The sequence below is a fragment of the Telopea speciosissima genome, chromosome 2 (assembly GCF_018873765.1).
Source record: "Telopea speciosissima isolate NSW1024214 ecotype Mountain lineage chromosome 2, Tspe_v1, whole genome shotgun sequence".
NCBI classification, from domain to species: Eukaryota; Viridiplantae; Streptophyta; class Magnoliopsida; order Proteales; family Proteaceae; genus Telopea; species Telopea speciosissima.
In genome coordinates this window covers 48,138,709-48,149,875 of record NC_057917.1, presented here as the reverse complement: position 1 = coordinate 48,149,875, position 11,167 = coordinate 48,138,709, and the positions used below count along the sequence as shown (strand labels likewise).

General features: G+C 38.5%; 1 protein-coding gene across 5 annotated transcripts in view; it reads left to right on the top strand.

Annotated features, from left to right (window-relative positions):
• Positions 1–2,777: 2,777 nt before the first annotated feature.
• Positions 2,778–11,167, top strand: part of LOC122649670 — a 29,306-nt gene continuing 20,916 nt past the window's right edge. For 2 of the 5 annotated variants that reach the window (XM_043842906.1, XM_043842907.1), the window contains exon 1: positions 2,779–3,094. In XM_043842906.1, coding sequence (XP_043698841.1) covers positions 2,922–3,068 — 147 coding nt within the window. In that variant the 5' untranslated portion in view covers positions 2,779–2,921 and the 3' untranslated portion in view covers positions 3,069–3,094. Of the gene's footprint in view, positions 3,095–3,297; positions 3,366–11,167 lie in introns of those variants that run through there. The other 3 variants (XM_043842905.1, XM_043842903.1, XM_043842908.1) reach the window with 2 other exon arrangements.

Sequence of the window (11,167 nt, the reverse complement as noted above, 5' to 3'; positions counted from 1 at the left end):
ATGAAGCGTATGCTACGTCTTCCTATGTCGCATACGTCTTCCTATGTCTATCTTGTTGGACTGGAATCTCATCTCATTCCTTTTTCCCATAAGAATCAAGGTAAAAAACAACAATAAAATAAACATTTTTTTCCATCAACTTGGAAAAAGAAAACCATCCCATACCCGAATGCACAGTGGAAAGAAATCGATTCGGGTTTCTTTCGTATCTCAAGATTATTAAACCATACAAGATTAACCACAAAAGAATTAGTTAGATTTTGCTAATCTGAAGAGCGTCAAATGTTGCTCCTCCTCCAGATAGTGGTTCTTCCACCAACGAGTACATAGAGAAAGATGTTCTTGAATCTTTCTTGGTGCAACCAAGATTCTCCAAGTCAAAACAATGATCTCTTCAACAATCCAAAGCCAGGGTTTCACCAAACCCTAAGTTCTTAAGGTTCTTAAATGGAAACCAAGTGAACAAGAGATGAAACAATAGATGAGAAGAAAGAGAGAGAGAGAGTTTGGCCAAGGGGAGGGAGCCAGAGAAAAAAAATCAGCTCTGGCTCTCCTCCTTTGTTCTATTTTTATAATGCCCCAGTAGGGCTTCCTTTTTAGTCCTTGTGAGAGCTTGACTCCCTCTCTCTCCTCACAGTTGATTTCAATCCCAACATCCAATCCTAGTGTGCATCTAATTGGTGAACTAGCAGAATCTTAAAGGGAAAATAAAATAATTATTTATTTTTATTTCAATGGATAATTAAATAATTGCACAAATTCCATTAAATAAAATAAATCAATTATTTAATTAAAAACCCCCCAAAAATACCCTTACATAATAACATCTTATTATGTATCAACCCTCCACTAGTCAGCATTGTTGTTATGGATTCTAGGACATGCATTTAAAGACTACCAAATCCCACTCTATAGTACATTTTCATATTAGAGTGTCTGTATACAATTTGCAAAACATGATCAAACATTTTTAATCAAAACATACGTATAATCTATTTTATGTGAAAACAAGTTTTGCAAACTATTTACCCAAAAAAAGTTTTGCAAACCATTTATAAAACGGTACAAAATCCTGATTCTCATCCGACCATCTACAAACAATTTCTTTCTTGATGTTCCCTAATCGGACAATGGAGACCTTGTTAAGTGACGCTTTCACTCACAAAATTTTCACACGTTTTTAGCACATCGACTTTGGTTCATGAAACCTTAGTCATTGATGAACCAACGTATGTATTCGCATTTTGTAGTGACAAAGTCCTCTCAGGTATTGGGTCTCGGTGATACATGTTTATCTCAAACCTACATCTGACAGTAACACATGGGAATTGATATAAATAGATTCTTTGTTGTACTCGCATTTGTACTTTGGAATCAACATATCTATGTGTACCCAATGCAACGACCATATGATAAGGGTGCCCAACCCAAACCCTAGTCGTGACTCCAATTTAAAGTGTAAACTTAAGGACACATAAAACTTAAAAAATTTATATCGCATGTAATAACATTAAAACAAAAAAAAATAAACGGTTCAATTTAAAAAGTAAATCGGGTTTCATGGACACATAAATCCAACATACCTCTATTCCAACGGGACAAATAATATAAGGAGCACCTAGGGTACACGAGGTAGCCCTGCGGCCGATAGCTTTCTTTTTCTCTTATAAAAAAGAATTTAAGGCTCCGTTTGGTTGCAAGGGAAATTCAAGAGAAGGGAAGAGAAAATCTTCAAACCTAAAAAAGAAACATTTGTAACTACCCTATGAGATTGTATAAATTACTTAAATTTCTTACCATATTTAGTAATAATTAATTTTATATGTAATTTTTATTTTACATTTTAAACTAAAGAGAATTGGATGCAAAGTAAAGTGGAATTTAATGACCAAAGTTTATTTTCTTAAATATGAAAACTTCACTTCCCTTCTCTTTAATTCACAACCAAACAGAACCTAAGAAACGACATGTCTATGTCCCAACAATTTGGATCCTCTACTATCAAGCTGCCCGGTAGGATCGTGCTGCCCAGACACAGCAAGGTGCACAATGACCGCCTCAATCCTGTCCGAACGTCTTGCCCGAATGGAGGTAAGGCGGTCATTGCGCGCCTCACCATGTTTGAACAGCGGCCGAGCAGCTCGGTAGTAGAAGATCTGGATCCTATGTCCTAGACTATCCAATTACAATCAACTCTCACTAGTAGACAAAAGAAGGAAACTTTATTCCAAGTCTTCCGCTAAGAAAGATCTGTATTACCATTTGGGTCCCCCTCCTAGCAGAAGGGCTAAAACGCAGAGCATTCACGACCCTGCCCATAGAACCGGACCCTTATCAGTTACGATGTTTCGTTTAATTGGAAGAATCACCAACCTCAAAAAATTCTCGCATTCTCGTGTTGAAAATGGCAACGTAAACGCCGCACGCCGACACTTCCCTACATGTTTGTCTGGACTTACACTTGGAAGGAGAGAACGATTCTGGAGTAATTATGGACTATGGACTACCTTATGGAACAATTATGGGATACAAATCCATCTTTAGAAGTTTCTTTAAGCCACCACTCTAATAAAATACCAAAAATGGTCAATTCCAAAAGCTCACCCCTATTCTTCTCCCTCTCCCTTTCCAACCTGGTCATCTCCACTCGAATCGTCAAACTGTTTAACTTTTATACTTCAGTTTAAGATAAGATTTGTTCAAGGATGGACTTTAGAGGATTCTAATGCTTCCCCTAATCTTGTTTAGTTTGTTTGGCGATTGATCTAATGTCCCCTCTTGTGTTCTGTCTATGTTACTCTCAATTACTCGTGAAATCGATTGATCCTGATATGGGTTTCTACTTTGGAAGAAAACAAATAATTGGGTATTGATTTCTAGTTGTAGCTGGGGAAGAATCATTGGCAAAGTGAAGGATAATAATGGCACTGCCATGGAGCATGACTCTTTGGTTAGGGAAGATGGTGGTGATAGCTTTGAGAGGTTGGGTCTTTTCCTGTTTAACTGTCGCCGATGAGATTGCTGGTGCTCTCAGAAGCGGTGATGTTGGTCCTTTCCATGTTGGCTGATCAACCTGTCTTTATTTACAATTCAGGTTCGTTGTTGGGTACCCTTTCCTTCTAAGTTTTCCATTGACATCGATTCGGAAATCGAGTTTTTGTTTGATTGTTTTTGCTGGGTTTATGTCCATAAGTCGTTAAGCGATGAGTTGGGTTCGAAATTGGCTTTTCATGTTCTACCATTAAATTCTCTATTTTTCGGTTTTTGGTTTGGTCTTTGGTTCTGTATTGGATCCAGTTAATTTTTGCTATATTTACTTAAAGAGATCCCATTTATGTTGATTCTTGAGAGGCAGCGAGAGGGTTTCTATGAATGATCCTACGTAAGGACTTAAACCACACTGTGCTAACTACCATAGAGGCATAGATAAGTTCCAGTTTTTGATTCCTTTCTGTAAGAAATTCTCATATGATGCTCTCCTATATATGTTCACTTGGATTTCTTGAGGAAGGCCTTGGAAGGTTTGAATATATAGTGTTTCTTGCTATTAAACATAATCACTAAGATAACTATAGATGCAGAAAGGTAACAGCTGATGCAGAAAGGAGATAACCTTGTGACTCGAGAATTAGTACTTAGAAAGAGGCAATGGACTGGGCTTCCTTTAGTCCCCAAGGTCTGGTGTCTACGAAAGACGGGTAAAATATCTCAATAGGTCATTGCTAAATTCGATGAGGGGAAAAAAGCAGTATACACTTAAATAATTAATCACTAAGTTGACCACAAAGCAGAAAGGTAATGGACTTGCTTCCTTTAGTCTCCAATGTTTGATGTTTAGGAAAGATAGATAAAATATCTCAGTCAAAAACAAAAATAGGGCGTACCCAGCCCGCCACTGCGGAATCTGGGGAGGTTCATAACGTATGCAGCCTTGCCCCCGCTTCACGCAGAGGCCGGGTAAGACAGGTAAAATATCTCATAGTTCTTGCTAAATTCGATAAAAAAAATGTACAATGTAGCAGCAGTATACACTTAAATTCAATAACGTGGCAGAATTAGGCTCTGTATGCGCCTTTTATTGTCTTTGAACCTATACTTGAGATTTGTGAGCATGTTTTCTCTCTCTTGGTTCTATTTCTGAAGGGTGATTTGTTTCCTTATGTGCTTCAGAATACATGTGTCACACTGCTGACTGACCTAGAACTTCTGTTGAGGCTCTGTAATACCTTCTCTGATGTGGACTAGTATCATTGTCCTTGTGATTACCTATAAAACTCTGATTTCTGTGCCAATTTTGAGGCAATGGTTTTAACTTTTAAATGATAAGGAGAAGATCTGGCCCTGATAGCTAGGTGCAGAACTACTGCCCAAGCCGATAACTAATAACATGTTTTGGTTCATAGCATGTACTGTGTATATGCATTCTAGGGAAAACACATCAACTAGAATGCATATAACTGACTGTATGTGCTAAGTTCACTAACAAGTGTGCAGGTAACATGTGGGAGAAAGGTGTTAGACCTATCTAGATGCCCATACCTGACATAATGTGAAATAATTATCTACAATTTAATATTTTAATAATCAATACTTTTATGCCGTTGCTTCCTTGGTCGTAGATCAGCTAGGGCGTGAATCCAGCAAGCACTTGGGCTGAGTAAAGCTGATCTACGAGCACCATTACCCGCTAGCGTGCGTTTGTGCTATCCGGTTTTAAGCTGGCTAGCGGGCGAAACTATTAAGACAAAGTCTCATTCGGAGGGGGAAAAATGAGACTGAAGAAACTGCCACACATTCGGGAGGGGAAGGAATAAACGTATTGAATGCTCCAACCTCTAGGAAACCAAATGTGGGTCCCAGAATAGGGCAATATGGATGCTGTTAAGATAGGTACCGCAGAGGTAATAATATCCTGCGGTACATTAGTTGGTTAGTGGCTGTCACGATTAGGGGGATTGTCCCTATCGTGTTGTAGGCTAGTTTAGTTAGCAGTTAAGTCTTGAGTCTTATTTTATTTCCTATTGTAATTGTTCTTTGACTCTTAGTAGAATTCCTAGTAGGAGTCTAATTTACTCTCTTATAAATAAAACCGAGCATCACCACGATATACTAAGCTAAGTCTATCGTGGTTCAGTGATTCCCTCCTTTTTCTCCTTGTTTTTGTCTTCAATCCTTCCTATTGACTGGTTATTGATCTATCTATATTCTGTTACATGGTATTGGAGCTCCATCAATAATCAGTCTATATTCTCGATTCTGGTTTTGATAGTCTAAAAAGGTCTTTGGTCGTGGTTTACAGCAAACTATGCTGCCTAATATCTACTTATGGCTGTAGTTAATGGTGATATGATGATAAACTAGGCTCTCTACTATCTATATTGATTGTATTGGAGTGATTAATCGACTGAAGTCAATTTACTTACACAAACACAGCTTGCGGAAGATCCTGGATGTTTTATGGATATTTCAAATTAATTCTTATCAGGCCATTGGATTCATATCAGTTTTTAAGGGTTGATTAACCCTTCCCAGAGGTACACTCGAATCAATGTTTGATGCTGATCAGCCTTACTGATTTTCTGGAATTGAAGTTCTCCTTCACTCCATGCGCCACCCTGTTTTTAGGTGTTTTTTTCAGATCTATTGAATCCGAAATTACTTTTAATCTGCCCAGCAGATTTCTCTGAGTTTTTGAGGGATTTTTACCTTGATATAGCAGGTCCTTTGACCTGATTTTTGTGATCATTAGACACCTCTATCATCTTCTATTGCAAATAACCCCAAATTTGGGATTTTCTTGTACAGCTTTGATTAATAGCTTTTGCTGAGCTGTGTTATCCTTCATATACCTGCGATTTAGGGGTAATTCCCCATCTGTCCTCTATCAATATCAGCTAGTGAAGAAAATTTTGGAAGTGTTTCGGTTACAGTGAAGAATATAATTTTTGCTGTCCAGTAGTGCTTTACCTGGTTCTATCTGTTTTTGGTATTATTTTCTGTCATGTATGATGGCTGATCCCAAGCCTACCTCAGACAATGTTAATGTCTAGATCAGCACTATCAAACTCAATGGAGTAGCAAATTATTTGTTATGGGCTCATGCCGTGAAGGTTTATATTACTGCTAAAGGGAAATTGAAGTATCTCGAATCTGACCCCCCTCTTGCTGATTGCAAAGAACCTTTTGATACAAAATCCTACAAGGAGTGGATACGTCAGAATGACACTCTATTCATATGGTTATGGAACAGTATTGATTCTGCTATTGCATCCACTGTTATGTTCCACACCACTGCAAAAGGAGTGTGGGATGACTTGAAGCAAACCTTTTCCCAAGAGAAGAATATCTCCTTTATTTATGATAAAAAAATTTCTTCAAGCAGAGGGATAGGTCATTAAATGAATACTTCGGTGCTTTTAAGGTGATGACAGAGGAGCTAAATATTCATCAGCCTTTGACTACTAATATGGAACAATTGAAAAAATTCAGCGGGAGGAATTTCATGTTGTAAAGTTTATGTCCGGATTAAATTCGGATTATCAGTCTGTTAAGAGCCAGTTGCTTGCTGGGGAGAAGGTGAAAGAGTGTACTAGTGCATGAGGCTCCAACTACTGCTAGGTCTGGGAGGGGCAAATGTAAGCAGCCTTACCCCTGCTTCACAGAGAGGCTGTTTCCATGTTTTGAACCCGCAACCTGATGGTTGCAATAGTGCAACTTAACCATTGCGCCAAGGCTCACCCACTACTTGTTGGGGAGAAGGTGTCATCACACTTAATATCTCTTTTAACGTCTTAAGCGTATAGTTACTCCTTCCTGAGGTGACAACTGTCCCTCTCCTAAGGACAATTCTGCATTTGTTGCTAGCCAAGGTTCTAATTCACTGGGAGAGGACGTGGCTCATGGGGAGGTTGTAACTGTGGTGGTGTAATACAAGCGGACAACAGGGTAACCAATCCGCTAGACAATACTCATTTTGTGGGAAGCACAATAACACTATTGATACATGTTGGACTAAACATGGTCTCAACCAGAGTGGGCTCCCCAATTAGCTAATACCAGCATGTCTAATGGTAATAATGCACTAATGTTTTCTGGTGATACTTATACTGCATCCTCACTTGGAGCTTCTTAGGTCTTGTGTCTAGAGATGATTATAATCAGATAGTTAAACTTCTCCAAAATCTTCAGACATCTACAGGTGGTTTCTCATCTACAGCCACTCTGGTCCACACAGGTATATCCGCTTTGCTTACTATCACATCCTCCACTCCTTGGATGATTGCATCTACTTTTACAAAGAGGTTGTAACTGTGGTGGTGTAATACAAGCGGACAACAGGGTGAGCGATCCGCTAGACAATACTCATTTTGTGGGAAGTCCAATAACACTATTGATACATGTTGGACTAAACATGGTCTCGACCAGAGTGGGCTCCCCAATTAGCTAATACCAGTGTATCTAATGGTAATAATGTACTATTGTTTTCTGGTGATACTTATACTGCATCCTCACTTGGAGAGTTGGAGCTTCTTAGGTCTTGTGTCTAGAGATGATTACAATCAGATAGTTAAACTTCTCCAAAATCTTCAGACATCTACAGGTGGTTTCTCATCCACAACCACTCTGGTCCACACAGGTACATCCGCTTTGCTTACTACCACATCCTCCACTCCTTGGATGATTGCATCTACTTATACAAAGAGGTTGTAACTGTGGTGGTGTAATACAAGCGGACAACAGGGGTACCAATCCGCTAGACAATACTCATTTTGTGGGAAGCCCAATAACACTATTGATACATGTTGGACTAAACATGGTCTCGACCAGAGTGGGCTCCCCAATTAGCTAATACGAGTGTGTCTAATGGTAATAATGCACTATTGTTTTCTGGTGATACTTATACTGCATCCTCACTTGGAGCTTCTTAGGTCTTGTGTCTAGAGATGATTACAATCAGATAGTTAAACTTCTCCAAAATCTTCAGACATGTACAGGTGGTTCCTCATCCACAGCTACTCTGGTCCGTACAGGTACATCCGCTTTGCTTACTACCACATCCTCCACTCCTTGGATGATTGCATCTACTTATACAAATGGTAAGTTAGAATTATTTTCTTCTTTGCCCAAACCCTGTAAACCCCCACCTGTAATTCTTGCTAATGGATCCTCCACTCATGTGACTGGTCATGGTACAGTTTCTCCTATCCCATCCTTTGTCCTCTGTCCTCTATGTACTACAGTTACTGTTGATTCTTTTAATGTCAGTCAAGCCAATAAATTTGTAACTGTTATGTCACATTCTGTTACACCCCGACCCGATTAGTAAGGGCAAGGTGTGACCGAATGCCAACTGGCATTCAATCGATCCCCCAGGATCAATTAGTGCAGTACTCCAAATCACAGTAAATCATTGCAGCGGAAGAGAATAAACAATTATAATAACAATAATAATAAAGGAGTTAGATGATAACTAAGTATTTATATTAAGTGAAACCTGTGATACAATGTATAGTTCTCAAAAGGCACCACAAGTACAAAAGTAGAACAGTAACTATATATTATATTTAACAAGAAGTTTATAAACATAAAAGATTAGCCTGCTCCATCAGGCCAGATCAAGTGAACGCGCATGCATCGCATCCACAAAAGGCTTCATGAACTTCAAACTTTTGCACCGCACGGTCTCCCTCGGTGTGGAAGTCAGAAGCAGCAATATCAACATCATCTGGTTTCTCAAAACCAGCAACACTGTCTGAAAAAGAAGAGGTACCACAGGGATGAGCTCCACTGAGCCCAGCAAGGGAAACATGCAAACACAAGCATATAGTCCATGATGCATGACCTATATCTAAGAATGCTACTAACATCAATGTCTAGGTCTCATGAGGTATAAATGCTACTGTAGTAGGTATGATATTCCCAGTCACGGAATAAACTCATCGGTCTTCCCAAGAATATTACTCTACTACGGTGGGGACCCGCTAGTTTAGGAATATACACATCAAACCCCGACGAACCCCCAGTGATAACCCTACTGTTGTTCCCATTCCGGTATGTACTCATCAGACCTGAGACAGTGAATGACATTCCGGTATTAACCCTTCAGACCTGCTACAGGTTATCCAACACCTTAACCCCTGTTGGTAAGGGTCGTAGCACTGGGTTCATGATAATCCTAACCATATGCATACTAACATGATGGCATATGAATCAATATAAGACAATAAGGTAATTCTGTCCAACAATGGTAAATTGGTAATAACAACATCAATTCAATAACATAAGTAATTTCATGCATATGCATCATGTAATGCATCATAATAACATGCATCATTTAATGCAAAGAAGGAGAAAGCTATAAAACTATATGATCAAAGTATTATTATGATGTATGACATGACAATATTAACAAATAGAAATTAATACAACAAACACACTGAAATTAAGTCAAAATCCCTTACCTAATATGATTGACTAGCCTAGGGCAGTAAAACTTCAGCAATCCAGTCAGAAACAGTCAAAGACAGGCTAGAACAATCCTAACATAGAACAAAATGTCACATATTAGGGTCAGAAGTAAGCTCAGGTCAAACCCAAGCATTGAGGGGCATTTTGGTCCAAAAATATTGGATCGGATTCAGAGGGCAGAATTGGGGGTTTTGTTGTAGGCCCTGGATCTTGACATGCATGGGTCCAATTTCACTTTTTGGACAATTTCTAAGGTGGGTCAACCTGGGATTGTGATTTAATTATAAAAATTGCAATTAATTTGAGGGTTTAAAGATATTAACCCCAAATTTCTAACTTAGGGTTCCTTTATTTAATTGGGTTCAGCTGCAATTTTATGGACAACAAGAAATTAGCAGCCAATTTCATGTTCTTACCTTAATCTAAGGTGGGTCCATATGAATTGATGGTTTAATTTCAAAACCATATTAAATTTGGGGGTTTTTAGTTAATTAATTACAATTACCCATTTAGGGTCTAATAGGTTACATGGTTTAGGTGTAACATGGAAGGTAGCAAGTAATATATAGGCTGCAACTACATCTGATCCAATAAATTACAGAAATTGGGATTAAAGCATGGGAATTGGTCTCTTAAACCTATAAATTCAAGGTTAAAATGGCAGAATTTTTATTAACAAAGCTTGGTTTGTAAGCTTTAATGGCTGCAATATTTTAGGCTGAGATTAGAGTGAAATTAGAGAAGAAAGAGATGGGAACAGCAGGGATTAGCCAGCCTAATTTTAGGTCTGAACCATAGTTAGGCCCAAATTAAGAGGTCAGAGATGGGTCATTAGTCAATTAAACCTATATAAGGTAAGGTTTAATGGCAGATTTCTTTATAGTTTCAATTAGAGATGGAGAATGGAGAAGATGAAGTTGGATACAGCAGGTTTTTATGACCTACCTGAATACAGCAGCCAGAAGAAGTGATGGCAGCTTAACCTTGGGTAGCAAGGACTCCAAAGGAGGCTTAGAAGCTCCAAGATCAGGTATAGAACCAAAGCCCTAAGATGTGGCTTCTCAATTTCCTCTTCTTCTTCTCTTCTATCTTTTCTCTAAGTTCTTCTTAGGCCGGATCGATTTTCCTCTTATGTCTTTCTTATTTGTGAATTGTGAATAGTGTAATGACTTAGTTATATATAGATAGTGGTTTAGTTAAGTGTTGTTTGTTTTAAAAAGTAAAATCTGTTTTGTAAATTGGTTTCTTAAAACTAATTATGGTATATATGTAGGTCGTGGTTAAGTTAGGGGCTGTTTGTTTTAAAAAGTAAAAATCTGTTTTTAGAAATAAATTCCTAAATCTGATTTTTAATAGAATTTCGTAGCTAATAGCTTATTCTAATTTTATAATGATGTCATATCAGGGTAATCCGGGTACGGGTAATTGTTGGAAATAGGATTCCCCACTGGGGATGTGGGTCCCACAGAGGCAATTTACTAAACTACCCCTATTAACTCTAATCGGTCAATACAATACATTATAAAATACAAACAAATCATACTTACAATAGGTTTAATCGATGGAGAGGTTCTACATGTTGTCCAGCCAGTAGATCCGACACAGGTAGCTTTGGTGCGGGGTACCAGCGGGGTCCTCTGACTCCAGAAGAGCAAGGTAGTTGGTTGTTCGAAATGCCCTTAATAGATGAGTCATGAGA